This window comes from Perca flavescens, chromosome 10, assembly GCF_004354835.1.
Source record: "Perca flavescens isolate YP-PL-M2 chromosome 10, PFLA_1.0, whole genome shotgun sequence".
NCBI lineage: Eukaryota > Metazoa > Chordata > Actinopteri > Perciformes > Percidae > Perca > Perca flavescens.
Window position 1 is genome coordinate 14,860,577 of NC_041340.1, and position 21,600 is coordinate 14,882,176.

At 44.1% G+C, this 21,600-nt stretch overlaps 1 protein-coding gene across 2 annotated transcripts; it reads right to left on the bottom strand.

Moving 5' to 3' along the window:
• Window positions 1-221: 221 nt before the first annotated feature.
• Window positions 222-21,134, bottom strand: xkrx (XK related X-linked). 2 transcript variants are annotated; one of them, XM_028589602.1, is made up of 4 exons: window positions 20,443-20,518; window positions 20,137-20,321; window positions 8,430-8,689; window positions 222-1,574 (listed from the first exon to the last, which is right to left on the bottom strand). In XM_028589602.1, the coding sequence occupies exons 2-4, from the start codon at window positions 20,301-20,303 to the stop codon at window positions 709-711; spliced, it is 1,293 nt and encodes a 430-aa protein (XP_028445403.1). In that variant the 5' UTR covers window positions 20,304-20,321; window positions 20,443-20,518; the 3' UTR covers window positions 222-708. The 2 variants fall into 2 exon arrangements, with proteins under 2 accessions (XP_028445403.1, XP_028445402.1); XM_028589601.1 differs by having other exon boundaries at window positions 20,137-21,134.
• Between the last annotated feature and the right edge of the window lie 466 nt (window positions 21,135-21,600).

A 21,600-nucleotide genomic window follows, 5' to 3' on the forward strand; every position in this document is an offset into this window, starting at 1 on the left:
TGAGTCTTTTTCAACAGAATATTTTCATAATTTGACATATTTTTGTGTATTTTTGTAAACCTAAAACCTGTTTTTCCAGGAAACCAGACTGAACAGTGAACACTAAGCAGTCATGACAGCAGATGTATGTAGCTGGATGTGAGGAAGAGGAATTCTTCTGACCTTTACTTGCCATCCTATTTTTTTTTTTGTTGTTGTTGTTGTGTCTGTTTAGTGCAGATGGGGGCGTACAACCCTGAGAGGAAGTAACTGGGGATGTCCCGCTCAGGCTTTGGGACACACTTGGCACATTTCCCGCACACCTGGCTCAGTCCAGTACATGACCCACGGCTGCTCACTCAACGCGGCCTTTGTGCATGGCTGCATATCTCAACGTGCTACATTCTTTGGTGTGCTGGGGCCTCGCTGTAGCCCAAGTGAACGGAATCGCCCTAGATAAAAAATAAATAAAAATAAAGACACCAGGAGTTAACCTGAGTCCCTCTCACGTCCACGAATTAGTAAAGTTTTGTGCACTAAAGACATAAAAGTTTGTTCTCCAACACATCACCCCGTTAACTCAAAAAACACAATCATTCTGGTTTTTGTGTTAAAAATACTTGAGGTCTTGTTCAGTGGTGCAGCCTGCAGCGCCAGCTGAGATGCATTTTTTTTTTTTTGCAATAGAGAACCTAGAGTTTGTTAATTTAATTCCCCACAAAGCCCTTCTCAGGCCGCTTCCATCATGTCTTCAACAATAGCCGTCTCCCGCTCTCCCAGCTGACTGGTGAGGTCCAGGGGTTGGGAGTTTTGGGGGTCCAGCAGCTCCAGTGGCTCCTCCTGCACCAGCACCATGGTGGCGGCGGTGGAATACGAGGGCGGCAGCTTCCCTCGTCGACCTCGCGCTTCCCTCCGTCCTGTACGGCAGCAGATGCAGTGCAGGCAGTCGTGCACGTTGTACTTGAAGAGGCGTCTGCAGGGGTGGCAGAACTGGTAGAAGAGCAGCATGAAGAGCACGGCCAGGCTGTAGCAGATCAGCAGCTGGATGGCCAGCAGCGGCGCACACACGTACTCGTAGAAGTCCGACTTGAAGAAGTACCAGAGCGTGATGAGGACGAAGTTCTCAACGAAGCGGCCGCCGTAGTACATGGCCAGGCGGCCCCAGCGCTGCTTCCTCTCGATGAGCTCTCGATGCGAGAGGTCCAGCTGCACCGCCGACCAGCAGAAGACGTTGATGCAGGCGTAGAGCAACGTAAACATGCACAGCACCACCGTGGTGCCCAGCTTAGAGAAGTTTTTCTCCACGTCCTGAGTCAGCGAGCCTTTCCTGGCCCAGAACTCAACCCAGGGGAGGAAGAAGAAGAAGAGCAGGTTAGACATGCCGACGAGGATCATCCAGTGTGTGAGCGCCGTGCTGAAGAGGACCAGAGCGGTGATCCGGGCGGCAATCTCCAGCCCTCTCCACACGATCATGCACATGTAGGCCAGAGGGCGCAAGCGCACCTTGTAGTCGTCGTATCGGATCTGGATGGCCAGAACGCTGCACACAAGAGCCCCGTACGTGATGGAGATCAGGGTGATGATCATCAGAGCCACTGTGAAAACAAACACAAGTCATCCGTTACAATTAAAATCAACAGCATCACATCTCTGCACCGTCCAAAAAGTCTCTCTTCTTTCAAGGTCTCAAGCACAGAGAACTCCTCATATTATCAACTAGAGCCTGACTGATACATCGGCAGGCCGATATTAGGCATTTTCCAAACTATTGGCATCGGCATTTATAATGGCCGATAAATGAATACCGGTATACTGTATATATTAGGGGTGCACAATTCAGAAAATGTCACGATTCGATATTGATTTTTAGGCTCAAGATTAAATTCCAAAATCTATTTAATGATTATTGATAAAAAAAAATAAAATAAAAAACGATTCACAGTATGTAAATGTAGTTACTTTTTTACCATGTGATTGCAGTAGACATACATTATAAAAAAAAGTGAAATAAATTTTTGGAATTCTACAAATCGATTTTGAATCGGTAGAGCTTATTTAAAAAATATTTGTTGCATAGTTTGTCCACCAGAGGGCGCTCAACGTCCCTGTTGGCAACACTCAGATTATATTTTTTTGTTATTGTGTTTTTGTTCAAAAGGACTTCATGTTCCATATCTTAAGTTTATATATTTCTATACATTTTATTTATCTGGACTTTAATATATATTTGATGTTCCTCTGTTCTGTTGCGACAATAAAACAAGTTTATTTGTAAACTGCATTATCATATTATTTTAGTGAGGACTCAAATAACTAATGTTAGGGAAATCTGTTTATGTTTTGTTACATGTTTCTGGACGGACACACACACACACACACACACACACACACACACACACACACACACACACACACACACACACACACACACACACACACACACACACACACACACACACACACACACACACACACACACACACACACACACACACACACACACACACACACACACACACACACACACACACACACACACACACACACCCCTTCTCATTCAATGCGTTTCTTTATTTTCATGACTATTTACATTGTAGATTCTCACTGAAGGCATCAAAACTATGAATGAACACATATGGAATTATGTACTTAACAAAAAAGTGTGAAATAACTGAAAATATGTCTTATATTTTAGATTCTTCAAAGTAGCCACCCTTTGCTTTTTTGATAACTCTGCAAACCCTTGGTGTTCTCTCAATGAGCTTCATGAGGTAGTCACCTGAAATGGTTTTCACTTCACAGGTGTGCCTTGTCAGGGTTAATTAGTGGAATTGTTTCCCTTATTAATAAAAAAGCAAAGGGTGGCTACTTTGAAGAATCTGAAATATAAGACATGTTTTCAGTTCTTTCACACTTTTTTGTTAAGTACATAATTCCATATGTGTTCATTCATAGTTTTGATGCCTTCAGTGAGAATCTACAATGTAAATTGTCATGAAAATAAAAAGGAAACGCATTGCATGAGAAGGTGTGTCCAAACCTTTGGCCTGTACTGTATATATACATACAGGGGCAGATCTAGAAAAATATTTATGGGGTGGCGAGAGGGGGGGCAGGAATTTTTGAGGGGTGGCAACATATGTCAGACGTATATTTACTGAATTTAATCAGTTATCACAGTTTGATGAAAAATAGTATATAACACTACAAAAGGGCACAGGCTGCCATTTACAAACTCATACAGACAAACTTAATCTCATGCAATCTCTGTCCTGCATTTGAGGTTTCATTTGAAACAGTTCATATTAGGAATAAGTGACCGTACAATGTGATCTCACTTAATAGGAGATATAGAAGTATGATAGAAGTAAGGGGCATTATCACAGAAAAGGCATTAAGTGAAGACACAGGTGATGAGTGGCAGATGTGTGGGAGGGGAAGCAAACTGTTTTCGACTGTCAGAGAGGCAGCGTTGCAGGCAGCATTTGTATAAAATTAGGAACGGTCATTGATTAGTTATAACCATCAGACTGTGTTAACACACACACACACACAAACATTTTAGCCTGGGAGAGTATTTTTAGGTTCATTGGTTTATTTTTTGTTTTATTTATATATATTTTTTATTTTTATTCTGAGCAATAGATCTAAAATACATTCTATACAAAATATAAAAACTCATCTCCCCATCTCATCACACTTTCACACTGACAACTTTCCCTAATTATTCATATTTAAGCTTTGTCATTTGTTGTTCTTATTCAAATCTTAGTATACTATGCATCAACAATTTCCATACCGTGTGGACCAGCTCGACAGGAGATCATTGGCGATGGCCCAGGCACTCTGCTTTCCCTTTCACTGTCTGAGCCCTGCACGTTATCTTGTCTCTCGCTTTCTCCCTCCTCATCTTGGTGATGCTCTCCATCCATATCTTCACCGCTGTTGTCTTCTCCCACCTCCTCCTGTCCCTGGTCGCCTTGGCCTTGTATTCTGTCTCTGTCACGTTTCTGTTGCCATTTTCTCTCTCTTTCCACCTCTTTTCTCTCTCCTTCCACCTCATCTTCTCAACTTCAACTGAATATGCTACCTTTCCTCTTCATTTCTGTAAGATTCAAAGTAACAATGTTTTCCTTGACAGACGTTACACAGAAGAAAAGTCAGACCCTAAGTAACATTGTAGTTGGCGAAATAATAATTAAAATAAATATATATATCCATCCATCTTCGTCCGCTTATCCGGTGTCGGGTCGCGGGGGGAGCAGCTCCAGCAGGGGACCCCAAACTTCCCTTTCCCGAGCAACATTAACCAGCTCCGACTGGGGGATCCCGAGGCGTTCCCAGGCCAGGTTGGAGATATAATCCCTCCACCTAGTCCTGGGTCTTCCCCGAGGCCTCCTCCCAGCTGGACGTGCCTGGAACACCTCCCTAGGGAGGCGCCCAGGGGGCATCCTTACCAGATGCCCGAACCACCTCAACTGGCTCCTTTCGACGCAAAGGAGCAGCGGCTCTACTCCGAGCTCCTCACGGATGACTGAGCTTCTCACCCTATCTCTAAGGGAGACGCCAGCCACCCTCCTGAGGAAACCCATTTCGGCCGCTTGTACCCTGGATCTCGTTCTTTCGGTCATTACCCAGCCTTCATGACCATAGGTGAGGGTAGGAACGAAAACTGACCGGTAGATCGAGAGCTTTGTCTTCTGGCTCAGCTCTCTTTTCGTCACAACGGTGCGATAGATTGAATGCAATACCGCACCCGCTGCGCCGATTCTCCGACCAATCTCCCGCTCCATTGTCCCCTCACTCGCGAACAAAACCCCAAGGTACTTGAACTCCTTCACTTGGGGTAAGGACTCATTCCCTACCTGGAGAAGGCATTCCATCGGTTTCCTGCTGAGAACCATGGCCTCCGATTTAGAGGTGCTGATCCTCATCCCAACCGCTTCACACTCGGTTGCGAACCGATCCAGTGAGTGCTGAAGGTCGCAGGCCGATGATGCCATCAGGACCACATCATCTGCAAAGAGCAGCGATGAGATCCCCAGCCCACCGAACTGCAACCCCTCTCCACCCCGACGACGCCTTGATATTCTGTCCATAAATATTACAAACAGGATTGGTGACAAAGCGCAGCCCTGGCGGAGGCCAACCCTCACCTGAAACAAGTCCGACTTACTACCGAGAACCCGGACACAGCTCTCACTTTGGTCATACAGAGATTGGATGGCCCTGAGTAGAGACCCCCTCACCCCATACTCCCGCAGCACCTCCCACAGTATCTCCCGGGGGACCCGGTCATACGCCTTCTCCAAATCCACAAAACACATGTAGACCGGTTGGGCATACTCCCAGGCTCCCTCCAGGATCCTTGCGAGTGAAGAGCTGGTCCGTTGTTCCACGACCAGGACGGAATCCGCATTGTTCCTCCTCAACCCGAGGTTCGACTATCGGCCGAACCCTCCTTTCCAGCACCTTGGAGTAGACTTTACCAGGGAGGCTGAGAAGTGTGATACCCCTATAATTGGCACACACCCTCTGGTCCCCCTTTTTAAAAAGGGGAACCACCACCCCAGTCTGCCACTCCTTTGGCACCGTCCCAGACTTCCACGCAATGTTGAAGAGGCGTGTCAACCAGGACAGCCCCTCCACACCCAGAGCCTTGAGCATTTCTGGACGGATCTCATCAATCCCCGGGGCTTTGCCACTGTGTAGTTGTTTGACTACATCAGTGACTTCCGCCTGGGAAATCGACGACAATCCCCCGTTATCCTCCAGCTCTGCCTCTAACATAGAGGGCGTATTAGTCGGATTCAGGAGTTCCTCAAAGTGCTCCTTCCACCGCCCTATTACCTCCTCAGTGGAGGTCAACAGTGTCCCATCCTTACTGTACACAGCTTGGATGGTTCCCCGCTTCCCCCTCCTGAGGTGGCGAACAGTTTTCCAGAAGCACTTTGGTGCCGACCGAAAGTCCTTCTCCATGTCTTCTCCAAACTTCTCCCACACCCGCTGCTTTGCCTCTTTCACGGCAGAGGCTGCAGCCCTTCGGTACCCTGCAACTGCCTCCGGAGTCCTCCGAGATAACATATCCCGGAAGGACTCCTTCTTCAGTCGGACGGCTTCCCTGACCACTGGTGTCCACCACGGTGTTCGTGGGTTACCGCCCCTTGAGGCACCTAAGATCCTAAGACCACAGCTCCTCGCCGCAGCTTCAGCAATGGAAACTTTGAACATTGTCCACTCGGGTTCAATGCCCCCAGCCTCCACAGGGATGCACGAAAAGCTCCGCCGGAGGTGTGAGTTGAAAGTCTGTCGGACAGGGGCCTCCTCCAGACGTTCCCAATTTACCCGCACTACGTTTGGGCTTACCAGGTCTGTCCAGAGTCTTCCCCACCCCCCTGACCCAACTCACCACCAGATGGTGATCGGTTGACAGCTCTGCCCCTCTCTTCACCCGAGTGTACATACGGCCTCAGATCAGATGAAACGATTATGAAATCGATCATTGACCTTCTGCCTAGGGTGCTCTGGTACCAGGTACACTTATGAGCATCCCTATGTTCGAACATGGTGTTCGTTATAGACAATCCATGACTAGCACAGAAGTCCAACAACAAACAACCACTCTGGTTTAGATCAGGGAGGCCGTTCCTCCCAATCACGCCTCTCCATGTGTCTCCATCATTGCCCACGTGTGCGTTGAAGTCCCCCAGCAGAACAATGGAGTCCCCCACTGGAGCCCCATGCAGGACTCCAGTCAAGGTCTCCAAGAAGGCCGAATACTCCGAACTCCTGTTTGGTGCATATGCACAAACAACAGTCAGAGTTTTCCCCCCCACAACCCGCAGGCGTAGGGAGGCGACCCTCTCGTCCACCGGGTGAAAACTCCAACACAGCGGCGCTCAGCCGGGGGCTTGTGAGTATCCCCACACCCGCCCGGCGCCTCACACCCTGGGCAACTCCGGAGAAGAAAAGAGTCCAACCCCTATCCAGGAGTGTGGTTCCAGAACCGAGACTGTGCGTGAGGTAAGCCCCACCAGATCTAACCGGTAGCGCCCACCTCCCGCACCAGTTCCGGCTCCTTCCCCCACAGAGAGGTGACGTTCCACGTCCCCAGAGCCAGCGTCTGCTGCCCGGGTCTGGTCCGTCGAGGCCCCTGACCTTCACTGCCACCCATGTGGCATCGCACCCGACCCCAACGGTTCCTCCCACAGGTGGTGGGCCCATGGGCTGGAGAGATGGGAGCCACGTAGCTTGTTCGGGCTGTGCCCGGCCGGGCTCCGTGGCAAACCCGCCACCAGGCGCTCGCCGGACGAGCCCGCCGTCTGGGCCTGGCTCCAGACGGGGCCCCGGGCTTCCTCCGGGCAGGGTCACTCCATCTCTACCTTGCTTCTTCATTGGGGTTTTTGAACCATTCTTTGTCTGGCCCCTCACCTGAGACCACTTTGCCTTGGGAGACCCTACCAGGAGCACAAAGCTCCAGACAACACAGCCCTCAGGTTCACAGAGACACACAAACCTCTCCACTACGATAAGGTGATGGTTCACGGAGAATAAATATATATATATATATATATATATATATATATATATATATATATAAATAAATAAATAAATATATATATATAGAAATATCGGATTTTTATAAAGAAATTTGTATAGAGACTAAATCTGTTCAGATTACGGATCGTCTACAGTCGTTTATTGATCTCAGCAACAGATTGCACGTAGAGCATTGTGACAGCTACTCTGTCTTAATATAAACAACTGGAGACTGCGTACAAGCTGATATATGGGTCTGATAACCTTTTATTAAATCGGAATCGGACCTAACAGGATGTGAGTGTTTCTGTGACTTCCTGTTCAGCATGAAGACTGCTGGGAATGGCTGGAAACTGTCAAACTTTACCGCGGCTTTTTGACACCGGCCCCTGCTGCTGCTGCAGTTCATCTCGAATGAGCCTATTATTGCACCAAATACCCGCAAAACTAAATGACACTCCCATCAGCCTCAGCTGTACTATGTTTAATGTTAATTAGCAAATGCTAACATGCTAAAATAGGATTGTGAATATGGCAAACATTATACCTGTTTAACATTAGCACTTCGCTCTAAGCACTGCTGTATCTACACTGTATAATACAGCTCCACAGAGCTGATAGCACGGCTGTAGACGTTTAGTCTCGTTTCAATGGAAATGAGGTTATTTAAAATATTCACCCTTACTTGACTGCATTTACATACAATTAAAACTGGCAGTGACATTTAATTTTTTGTTTACAGTATTAATTTAAGGTGATGAGTCATCGTCTTAACAGAGCTGCCAACCTCAACTCATGTAATCATTTTAAGAGGTATTTCAACCTTGCCAAGAATACAAATCAAGAGTGCAACACTGTAGTGATAATCATATAGTGGAACAGCAGCATTACCCCCCCCCACCCATTCTTACATCTTGCAGGGAGGATGTATTTCTCCTGTATGGTGGCATACAGCTGGAGCGTCAGCTGAGGCGCAGAGCCTAGAAAAGCCTGGATGACCGCGGTGCGTTTGAAGGCGTTTCTGTGGGTGGCCAGGTTGCGCTCCGATTGGCCGATTTCCCACTCCATAGGCATCCCCTGTCCCTTCTTCAGACTGATCTTCCTGGATATGGTGACGTAAGGCTCCTCCTTTTTACCCGCCTTGAAATACACCACCAGAGCCTCGAAACACCTGTGAACGAAATGAAAGGGACTGAGAGTGGAGTAAAACTTTCACACCAACAGAGGGCAGTGCGAGGTTATGTTTAAGTTACCACAATGGGACGTAATGCTGTCCTGTGCTTTGACATCCACATTTAATTAGCATAGTGTGACTATGTAAGGGCAATAAAAGCTATTAAGCAAAAACATGAGTAGAATAAAGAAAAAGTATCAGAGGTTATTAACAGGAATTTAAAATAAGATATACACATAACACTGATCTTAGACATGTTATTTCACATTAGGGATCCATCACAAATACACCAATCTTTGGAAATCACAGCTAAACAATCACAAGCACATCACTGAGAAACCACAAGAGGGCAGGCAGAAGAAAGAAAACAGTCACCCAGAGTTCCTGAATGGATCAACTGAAAATCTCTGGGTGTGGTTCTCTTAACGTTTACAAGGTAAAGACTCAGGTGCCACATGTTTTTGCACTGCGAGAGGTTTCTGTGCAGACTGTCAACTTTTAAAGTTTTACTTCCAGACTAGTTTTGAGGCCCAAAAGGACAAACATTAAAAAAAAAAAATAATACTTTAAAAACCAAATGTTCAAGCTGCAACAAGGAAACTACCTAAACAGTAGTGTCAAGGTTTCCACCTGCCAACAACACAACGTCAGCATTATAATCCCTAAGTAACACTTGTAAAATGACATGGAACTCACAGTGCAGCACAGCTACAGTCAACACACAAACCTCACCCTCGGGAATGTTATCTTTTGCTCCAAAATGTCCAATTTTGGATTTGAGACTTTAATCCCACACAAATCTATTTCTCCATGGTTCAACTATGTGCTGTCCGGAACACTCCAGAATCAGCAGTCTGACATTTCCAGCGACTGTTGCTTCAGCTGCTGCTAGTGGGGAAACTGTACTCTTTACTTACAGCACAAAAGTGGCACAGTGCCAAGCTTCCACACTAGTCCCTGAACTGTTTTTGATCCCAAACGTTATAGGCTTGCATGGGTAAATCATGTCGTTATTTGGAAGCACAGACAGACACAGACACACACACAGACACAGACACAGACACACACACACACAGACACACACACACACACACACACTTTAGGGTACAAGGTCTACGTTCGAGAGACAGCCAAGGCCCAAACACCTAATTTACTGACATCCTTTCCCTGTAAATCTGGCAGCAAAGTGGGGCTGAGGATGCAATGTGAGGGCCAGCGTGCACTTAGGATTCAGAGGCAGGTTGAGAGGCAGACTAAATTTCACTAAGGGAGGGGAAAAAAGAAACAGCAGGCCTGATGAATGCATTAGCCAGGAGAATCAATATGCTGACTTCCGAGGCAGCGACTTATGGATTTATTAAAAAGGAAACACACAGGCTACTGCTCTGTATTTGCGGTCTAAACATGCAATCTGTTGCCTCAACATGTGAATACAGCATTATGGTGTGACAAATACCACTCAAATGAAGAGGAAGTGGCTATAAAAAGATGTCAAATGACTCCTGTGGCAACTGAAATACTGATGTTTTCTGACGTAAGGGTGGCAGAGCATTCAGGAAATTCTTTCAACTTCAGCAAGATCCTCTTGTTTTGGTCACCTGTGATTACCTCATCAGGCTCATCTTGTTGACACCAACACAGCCACGTCAGATTGTGGAGAGACTGGGAAACTGGCACAAAACCAAAAGCTCTACATGCTGAGACTGGTCAAAGTTAACAAGAATAGTATCTGATTTGCTCCCTGCTTGAGGAGCAGGATCACAAGGAGACAAGTCAAGACAAGTCAAGACGACAAGTAGCAAATAACCCGACCCCCACCTTAAAGTTGCCATATTGACTGTGTGGACAGTCAGTGTCTCATTATCTTCGGTTAGATTCCAAAGCAACTAAAACAAGGCTCTTAAAAAAAAATGATATGCAATTATGTGTAATCATGTGGGACTTGAAATACCACTCATGATAGCAGACACGGTACGTTTGACTGTTCAGCCACAAAATCAGCAGATTACACCATCCCTGAGTCACACAGGAAACCTCCCATCTGAGCCAAGAGGGAGCAGAGGCGATTTGTTCACAGCAGCACAGTGTAGAATGATAAGAGCTTGAAATAAAACTGAAATGAAAAGTCGTGTAATGGCAATCCCAGTATTTGTTTTCGGGCTTCACTGCCACATTAGAAGCATCAGAGACGTCACAGCTCAGTGTAACCGATGATAACTGCAAAAAAGCGTTCATAAAGCTCACATTAGAGATGCAGGCTGACTTGGATTTTGTAAATGTTTCATGGTCATGGCGGTCTAAAAATCACTGACACGAGCAAAGCATTCTTAGGTGGAGCAAAGACGCATTCAGGATCATAAACAAGTTTGTGTAGCCAACAGAGAACAGCTACTTTTGGTTTTTAGCAGCTTACTTTTTTTCTATGGGACAATCCTAGATGGTTTTTAGCCATGCTAGCAGCTATGGGTGGCAGTGCCTGTCTGGCAGGTGACTCGGTACAGACTGAAATATCTAAACAACTACGGGATAGGTGGTCGTAACATTTTATACAGACATTGATGGCCTCCAGAGGATGAATCTTCCGAGCGTTGGTGAGCCCCTTACTTTTCCTCTAGCGCCACCATGTCTGGCTATGTGAGACTACCGTCTAGCAACATTGTTATGGATGCTGCGGTCTCAGCCTGGCAACATCCGTGAACTTCTGGTGAACTTACGTTGCTTGCCGTGAACTCCTCCCCTTGAGTCTGGGCTGGGGGCGGGGGAGACGTCTCTCTCCAGTATTTTAAATTTGTACTGCAGTAACTTTTTTTAAACACTAGCTGTCAGTATTACACGTTCATTTTGACCTTTTTAAAAGGTAATTTCTCTAAGGTATTCCACAAGGTATCGTTGCTATCCCAATGCTGTAAAAAAGCTAATGCTAGCTAGAAAGAGCTAAACAGACACTACTGACAAAAAAAAAAGGGTTAAGAGGTTTAAAACTTACCAATTTTGGGTGCCTTGTTGTTTAAGGCAAGTTTCACCAGCATTTTTCCACGTAAAAGTGAAGCCATTTTGACAGTTCCTTTCTTCTTTGAGAGAGGTTTTTATAGCATACAGAAACTGTATGCTATAAAACCTGACTCATGCCACTTAGCTAGTTGCAACAATGTTCATACGGATACAAAGGCAAACTGCAGTACCATAGTGAAACCAAGGCAGACTGCAGTCAGACTGGTTGCAACTCTACTTTTCTATACAAACTGCAAACTAAAAATGTAAATTTATATAAGAAATTTATTTGGTAGCCATATGAAATTTTAACAGATTGAAGAGCAGATCCTCCACTTGTTATTTGTGCAAAAAAATGTTTTTGAAAAATTGGGAGATACTGCTTAGCCTTTGTAGGCCAGAACAGGTCAAATTATTAATTTGTCCAAAACTTTGGTTTATGTGCAGATACCTGCGGAAATGAATGACAATGCCATCATCTTCAGCTGTACCTCGTGTGCAAAATGTTAGCATGCTAAAAGGCTTAGCTAAGATAATGAACCTGGTAAACATTCTATCTGCTAAACGTCAGCATGTTAAAGGAACACAACGACTTATTGGGAATTTAGCTTATTCACTGTAACCCCGAGAGTAAGACAAGTCGATACATACCCTTCTCATCTCCGTGCCTGCTGTAACGCTGTCTGACGGTTCCAGCATTAGCTTAGCCCAGCACAGATCCTGCAGGTAACTGGTTCCAACTAGCCTACTGCTCCCAATTGTGACAAAAGTGACAAAATAACGCCAACATGTTCCTATTTACATGTTGTGATTTGTATAGTCACAGCGTGTACAAAAAACAACGTAACATAAGACACAGCCGTCTTCTAACAGTAAACAAACCGGGAACTATATTCTCAGACAGGCTTGCTGCGAGCATATCACTCCGCCCAAGTACTATATTCTTCCGCCTGAGAATATAGTTCCCGGTTTGTTTACAGTTAGAAGAAGGCTGTGTCTCATGTTACGTTATTTTTTGTACACGCTGTGACTCTATAAATCACAACATGTAAATAGGAACATGTTGGTGTTATTTTGTCACTTATTCGGAGCAGTAGGATTACTGGAACCATTCACCTGCATGTTCTGTGCTGGCCTGATGCCGCTGGAGCCGTCAGACAGAATTACAGCACGCACGGAGATGAGAAGGATATGTATTGACTTGTCTAACTCTGTGGGTTACGGTGAATGTGCTGTAACGCTGCCTGACGGTTTCAGCATTAGCTTAGCCTAGCATAGATCCTGCAGGTAACTGGTTCCAACTAGCCTACTGCTCTGAATTGTGACAAAAATAACAAAATAACGCCAACATGTTCCTATTTACATGTTGTGATTTGTAGAGTCACAGCGTGTACAAAAAACAAGGTAACATGAGACACAGCCATCTTCTAACAGTAAACAAACTGGGAACTATATTCTCAGACAGGCTTGCAGCGAGCATATCACTCCGCCCAAGTACTATATTCTTCCACCTAAGAATATAGTTCCTGGTTTGTTTACGGTTAGAAAACAGCTGTCTCTCATTTTTGTACACGCTGTCACTCTATAAATCACAACATGTAAATAGGAACATGTTGGTGTTATTTTGTCACTTATTCAGAGCAGTAGGATTACTGGAACCATTCACCTGCATGTTCTGTGCTGGCCTGATGCCGCTGGAGCCGTCAGACAGCATTACAGCACGCACGGAGATGAGAAGGGTATGTATCGACTTGTCTAACTCTGGGGGTTACGGTGAATAAGCTAAATTCACAATAAGTCGGCGTATTCCTTTAACATGCTTCACTGTGCCTATGTAGTAGGGGTTGGAATTAAGGCATGGATCGGACAGATATTTAGAAATTATAGTTGGGTTCGGGTTGGGCTAGGTCACATCAGCGAGATAAGGCATTTGTTGTAAAATGGTGCTGCGGCTCCTTTAAGAGAACTCAGTGTGTGTGTGTGTGTGTGTGTGTGTGTGTGTGTGTGGGGGCAGAAGAGAGATAGAGAAAGAGGAAGCAGACGTGTTGTATGCGACCGGAGCAGAGTTGGTGCAATAAGTTTAAGTTTTGTAAACAGTGTGTGCAGTGTCCGAAATAAACCCCAGACTGAAAGCCAAGTTCATTAATTTGCTCACCAGAAACGGGATTTTAACCCCAACGTTATTCATTTTATAACATCGGCCCTGGAAGTAACGAGTCTCCCCTGGTTTTCTGATCACGGTCGGAAGCGAAGCAATCAGGAAAGGATAACGCATTGAACATTTTAACAGCTTATTAACATGCGCTTGTTGCCCCGTGTTCCTCTGTTGACATTTCCGAATGCCTTCCTACAGTTGCTTAATAAAAGTGGGCCTTCCACACAAACAAACGTAGCCTACGTGTGTCATTAGTAGGAGGAAAGAAGAAAAAAAAAAAAAAAAAAATTTTAACTGTGTCGGGCTCCGACACAAATTTCTTAATGCCTGTTGGGTCGTGTTTGGTTACTGCTCTGTCGAACGCGGGCCGGGCTCGGACAGAAAAATTCGGCCCGATCCGGACTGTAGTTGGAATCACCAGAGGCCTCACGATACGATATCATTATGATACTTATGTCCTGATATATTATTGCGATTTTAAACATATTGCGATTTTAAACCTATTGCGATATTCTGTGATATATTGCAATTTATTATGTTTCCCAATTTCAAAGTATGTCGCCAAAAGGAAACCATTTTCAACATCTGTTTTATCTAAAAAAACTTCATTTCTCTGTTTGTTCATCTCACAGGGTTTCCTCTATGTTGATTGACAAGTGGCGGTCCGCCACGGTTAGATTTCTCCCGCCACGGTATCAGAAAAAAAGCCGTCTATCAGAAGTGATTGTTAGAGAGTCGCAGAATAGCGCGGACACGCGCTTCACACCGCGAGTGGGCACGCGTGCCACTCAGAGAAAAGGGAGAAAGAAAAAAGAGACAGGCTGTCCGGAGGACCCGGTTGAGATGGCATGTCTGCATCCTTGAGAACTGTAAGTTGTATAGCCTAACTTATATTGTCAGTTTATTTAAGCCTGTATTAGTCTATAGTTCTTGCAAATTTTTTGGTTCACCTTCACCTGCTAGCTAAATTGCACGTGGCTGTTGATTCAATACAACGTCCTTGATATCATGGCATAGTAAGCTAAACCGTGATTATTTCATACATTCATGTCCCGAAACATATTGGGGGAAATTCATTCAACATAATTCCAGCCAAATAACAATTAAAAGTAGGCTGTGTTATTTGAATTTATAACCTAACTGGCACTGCCTCCGTTTTGGTGTCTGCGCAGCGCTGTTTGGACCGTGCGCCGCTTCCCTTTTTTCCTCCAAAAACTCCGCTCTCAGCTCCTCTGCCAGTTGCTGCATGAACTTCCTCCGGGATATTTTACAGTGTATTGTTTTATATGATTTTCGCCCAAAAAAAATGAACAGTCTTGTTTAATAGCTGTGAATGGAGCCACCTTTGGCCGTATGGTGTACTACAAATCTGCTGCGTGTAGTCTGGCGTTACTTCCCTCCCCGATCAGAGAAGCTGTATACTGTTGATCGGGTAGGTTCAACGTAAGTACTTCACCCAGTATATCAGTTTTCTGAAAAGTATATTGATGTTTAGGTTGATAACTTCAATATATCTAATGTTATATTATTCCCATGCACTGTAACGATCGTACTGCACTTTGCATGGTTTGACAGAAAGTTTGTTTATGTTCTTTTTGACCGTGAGTTTCTGTGTACTGAGGCTAACGTGGCTAGCCGTAAACCCCGCTAGTCACGTCCATACATTGGGAGCAATATTACTCCGTGTCTATCATGTGTGTATGTTTAATCTCAGTATAATTTCGGTATATGTATGAGGCAACAGTGTATGTTAAGCGAGTATTCCCAAACGTTAATTAGTTGTCGTTCAATGTGTGTTAACATTATGTCTGCGTGCCTTGCTTGCTAGCAAGCACTGATAGTGTACAATGGGATATTGACGTAGTACATGTAGCCTATGTAACGCAATGCATTCTTTACATTTTGCTTGTGCAGATGCTGTAAATGTGTACACCAAAGTCTGAAGACAATGTTCCGATTTATTTTCCAAAGGTATGTGGCTCCATAATGTAATTAGGTTTTAATGAAGTGCTATAACTTTATGCATTTAGGTTGCAGTTATGCCATTCTATATGAGAAGCTTAAAAGTTATGATTCACATGATGGTTTTGTATGCATTTTCTATTGCTGAAAGAGTGATTGGCAGAGAAGCTGTATACTCTTGATCGGATGCTGTAAATGTGTACACCAAAGTCTGAAGACAATGTTCTGATTTATTTTCCAAAGGAAAAATAAAGAAGAAAAATTCAACATTTTGCCTCTGTTCCCCTGATGCTTGACCATTGCTACATCTGCTCCGGTTGCATCTACAACATGTCTGCTTCCTCTATCTCTCTCTCTCTTCTGCCCACTTAGGCTACCACCTTAAGACGACAGATCTGCCCCTAGAGGAAACAGTGATCTCACTTCAATTGTATTGCTGCAAAATGGGATTGTTAAGCACACAAACAGACCAACACATATATTATAATAATAATAATAATAATAATAATAATAATAATAGATTGATTCTTGGCATCTGTGCAGCGATACAGCATTGCCTCAGAAAATATCGCGATACTATGCTGTATCGATTTTCTCCCCCACCCCTACTATGTAGCCGCTAGCGTGGCTGAAGACTCTTATGTCTCGTTTTAAATTTTATTTTGCTTATATACCTAATTGAATTTGAGGCTCTTAAAAGATTACTCCATTGAGTTAGCATTGCACTCTGCCCTTTTTGCTTCGTCAGACTCACGATGGACAAAAGATTTGAACAAAATCGATGCAGCAGAACCAGAGATATTGGCTTTTATATCCCATGCATTTCTCCTCGTCAAAACCTGGTGCCTACATTAACCACAATGCAACTTGGTGGCTAATGTAAGCGAGCCGAGATGAGGAGCGGGCTTCCCAGATTATTTACTTTTTTCTTCGAATTTTTAGTCCTAGTCTTGTAGATAATAATTAACTGTCTCAACATCAGTAGTCAAACACCAGACCTCTTTATCTAAAAATACAACAGTATTTTATTTCTGAAAGTAAGTAAAGTCTGACGTAAAGTCAGTTCTCAATAAATCCCCCAGCTCTGTTGTTCTGCAGAGTTGCTCACAACCAAAATGTGACAGAATATATTCTTCAAACAACACTTCTAAGCTGCAGGCCACACAACTTTTGACTGACTAAAGGTGTTGCCTCGCTATCACTTTCACTCACGGTTGAAATAGACTCTGGAGCTGCAGGTGGTCTATCCGTCTCCTGCAATGAAACGAATGGCTTCATCTCCAATGTGTTAATAATAATTAGAAACCTGTGCCTGACCTTGGTCTAGTTTTTTGTGGAAGCTTTTCCACCTTTAATTTTTGACAGGGCAGCTAGGTAAGAAAAGGGGAGAGAGGGAGAGAGAGAGGGAGAGAGCGAGAGCGAAGACATGCAGGAAATTGTCACAGGTTCAGATTCGAACCCTGGACCTCTGCGTCAAGGCATAAACCTCTCAGTATATGTGCGCCTGCTCTACCACTGAGCCAACCCGGCCACGGGAAAGAAACGTGAAAAGAAACTTTGATCCGTTTTATGCGCTACATTAAACAATGGCTAAGCTTGAGTTAAAAGATCAGCAATGATGATAAGATAATTTCATGTCTTCTGAGTGGCATTGTGTTTCTTCTGTAGCTCTTGTGGATGTTTATTTATAAATCGTTTTATCTACATATTTTCTCTTATCTCTGCAAACTGTTTTGAAATATATTGGACTTGTTATATTTTAGGATGCGCTGAAAGCTGAGTCACATATCAAGTCATTTACATGCCATTTTAATGCTTTGTCCTGAAAAGCATTCTTCCTATGGCACATACACCTGCACAGAGCTGACGACAAGGTTGAATTACTTGTGTTGTAAAAAAACAAAAAAAATATCACACCCTTCAATTAACTCCAATTGTGCTGTAAAATCAGAGCGGTGCCTCATAGTTCACTGTTGACATATCAAAGTTCAGAGAAAAGAAAAAAAAAAAAAAAAGACAATATCAAGTGTATATTTGAATTTCAAAGAAGTCTCCTCCTCCTACATCTTCCTGCATGCGTCACGATTCACCAAACAGGTCTCACAGCTTGAGACTAACTGAAACTGAAGTGTAAACTGGCTGAAACAGAACACCTCCTTCAGCAAACAAACGTTTTTTTAAACTTTTAAAATGTGACATTTCCACTGCTTTGATTTCCAAGAATTAATTATTTCAAGAAGACTTTCCGGCAACATCTACCACCCCTCTCTCCTCATGAGCCAGGCAGGCCTGATCAGCAGTCTGACTGGTCTGCAGCACAGAAGGCCTTTGGGGGCCATTATCCTGAGATGAGGTCATAGGCTACAACATAAAACGCGAACGATGTGTTACATGTGCCAGCTCTGCAGAGTCATTTGACAGACTGTTGTAGACTGCAGAGGCTTTAACTGTGACAACACCAACAAGGAAGACATCAAATAAGAAGAAGCTCAGAAGGAAAAAGCTCCGGATATTTGAAGGCCTATCTCTATTCGACACTTTTGACGATGTGGGAGGTTGTTATGTTCAGTCGTCCCTTTCCATCTGGAGTGGGATCCAGTTCATGAGTGCCAAATCGATGATTCTCATGCAGTGCAAAAATCAGGATGCTGCAACAATCTACCATAACAAATGATTGTGGTTGATTAAATCTAGTTGATGAACTGCAACAGATGGATGATTTAGACGGATTTAATCAGTCAGTCAACTTTAGGGCTTCAATTATTTTCATTGTCAATCAACGTCAAAAAGGGAGAACAAAATGCCCAACCCAACTTTGCAGAGCCAAAGATGATGTCTTCAAATGTCTTGTTTTGTTCGACCAAATGTCCAAAACCCCAAAATACTCGGTTGGCAAATACAATCATGCAAATCCTCTCATTTCCAAGACCGGAATTAGAGAAAATTTGTCATTTTTTGCAATATTTTTGCTTGAAAAATGACAGAAACTATTCAGTGATCATCAAAATACTTGAAGTCTACTAATCGATAAAGTGATTGAGCTGTAGTCCGCTTCCTACATATTTAAACAATCTTAGAGACAATCTCACGATGGGATCACCAGCATTGTTATCATAATGATAATCCACCGATTCGGGCCAGGGGCGTAAAGTGTGTGTGTGTGTGTGTGTGTGTGTGTGTGTGTGTGTGTGTGTGTGTGTGTGTGTGTGTGTGAGCTGCCCCTTCCCTACTTCTGACGCCCTTGCTCAGACCAAACCCACCTTTGAACTCTGCGTTAATTTTGATTTCAACTCTTCGTTTCATAATTGCAGCTTGTTGTGAGTCTATTGCAACACATAAACCTGGCCAAAGCACTCAGAACCTCTGTGGTAGTTTCTGCTACGGTGTCTCCAGGACCACATTTTGCCACGATGACACACACAGATTCATAAGGTGAAAAAACTATCAGCGTTGCTGACTGTCTTGGCTGGTGATCACTCAATAAATCATGTCGGCTCTCAAAGATCCTTGGAGTGGTTCTATGCACTCAACAGCGATTGTCAATTTGTACCCTATTAACTGTACTACACTGCAAATGGAAAGTGGTAGTTGCAGGTCTTGTAAGGATGGATAGCTAACTTAAACTACAACAATAATATCCTTATTGATTAATCTGCCAGTTTTCTCAATTCATTTAACAGAAAATAGTGAACATTGTTCATGACGTCTCAAATGTCTTGTTTTGTCGGACCAACAGTCCAAGCCAAAGATATTCCGTTTACTATCATCCATGTCAAAGAAAAGGATAAAATCCTCACATTTGAGAAGCTGGAACCAACAAATGTTTTCTTAGGCCTACAAAAAACGACTGAAACGATTAATTGATTATCAAAATAGTTTGACTATTCCGTTAATATAGGCCTACTAAACTTGGCAGCACTAACTGTAAAGGGCATTCTTAAGGAGTATTTATAGGGTAAGAAGTCCAAACTTTTCTCCAATAAAACTGCCAGTTTAGAAAGACATGACTTCAGGGCTTTTGAACAAACTGCCTGTTTTAGGTGATATCCTACAAATCACATCTACCACTGGCTGGCTGAAAGGATAAACACCATAGCCAGGAGTAATGCAAAGTAGGGCTGGGCGATATGGAGAAAATCAAATATCACGATCAACGATATTACTGCAGCCTTTAAAACCAGGAAAAGACAACACCTATGCCATTACGATATACGATAGATCTAGTCTCATATCACGATATATCGATACATTGCCCTGCTCTAATGCAAAGTATCATGATTTGAAGGGAGTTGTCCTTTAACTTACCACCACCACATGACATAGTGACCTCACCTACCTAATGACAGGGCCGAGCATCAGCAGGTGCAGGAAGAGAACCAGGGGCCGGTCCCGACCCAGGTCTCTGTGGATGAACGTCAGCGCCAACTGGATGATCACGGCGGGCAGCAGCATGAAGGCGATGGTGAAGCCCAACCAGATGTCGTCGTCGGTCTTGTGGTACATGCTGCAGAGCACGGCGGCGGAGACGAACTCTGCGCAGTAGAGCACGGTGGCCAGCACGACGCTGAACGGAGGCTTGATCCGGCTGTGATTGACCACCAGCAGGACTCCGTTCTCCGCCGCCGTGGAGCACTCCTGCGGCTCTATGTCCGAGATCTCCCTCTCTTGCTCTTCCACGGCCACTTCACACGTCATTTTTTTTTTTTTTTAAATAAGTTTGGTTAGTATGCGGGGCACGATTTGGGCGTCGCTAAAGGACGTTGATGCTAATCTGAGTTCGCCGTAGCGTGCTCCAAAAACATCACTTTTTTGTAAATACTTCCTTTGATGCGCCGCCTCTCCCAACTTTCCACCAAGTTGATCATCGCTGGTTTCACATTGTGTTTAGAACTTCACAACTCGGCTGGTGCCACCGCTCCACTGCACCGGCACCCTCCCACCCCACATAGGGCTTTTATTTTATTGTCTCGTATATCGTCGTACGTGGCGTTGACACTCCAGAGGAACCACCTCAATGCCCGCAGTGGTATCAGCGCTGTTGTTGCACCGTCAGTCAGTGTGACTATGTGTGAAGGATCGGTAAAGTTCAGCCTCGTCATGTAGGACGCTCACATTCAGCCCCGTCGATCATCGTCCTATCTGTAGCCTAGCCTTGAAGTTTGTTTTAACGTTCAACACACAGGTTTCCTCGGCTGTAGAGTTTGACTGCAGGCTGTAGGAGGCCTGGCTGTCTCCTCGTGTTTTTTTTCAGTCTGTTGATGCGCTCTCGGTGCAACAGCTGCGTTAAGTCAGCCAGAAGCACACGGGGCGATACCGGAAACGATGGGCGGCTGCCTTCAAAGTATTAGAGATTAGAGAGAAGATATAAAATACATTTTACTTAACTTACAAGGACGTTCTGTAAAAAATAAAATAAAAATAAATATAAAACTTGACCAAAAACAAATAGGTTACTTGCACAAATATAGACAATAGCATTAACAGAACACAAAAAGCTTTTTCACTGGCAACTTCTCTGGAAATACTATGCTATACACATACTTAGTAAAAGATAATATAGGCTACATACAAACGTAATACTAAAATAGAATAATATAAAAGGTGCAGTACAAGTGACGGTGCAATGCGTAAAGAAAGTGCAGGGTATCAGTTACAAGCAATGAAAGATCTGTACAGAAAAAGTGCATTTACTGTTACAACAAATAAAAAGCCTAGAAATATACAGTATTGATTAAAAATGAAAGAGAAAACCCTAAACTGTTTACATAAACAAAGCATCACAGGGAGGTACATCTGCTGT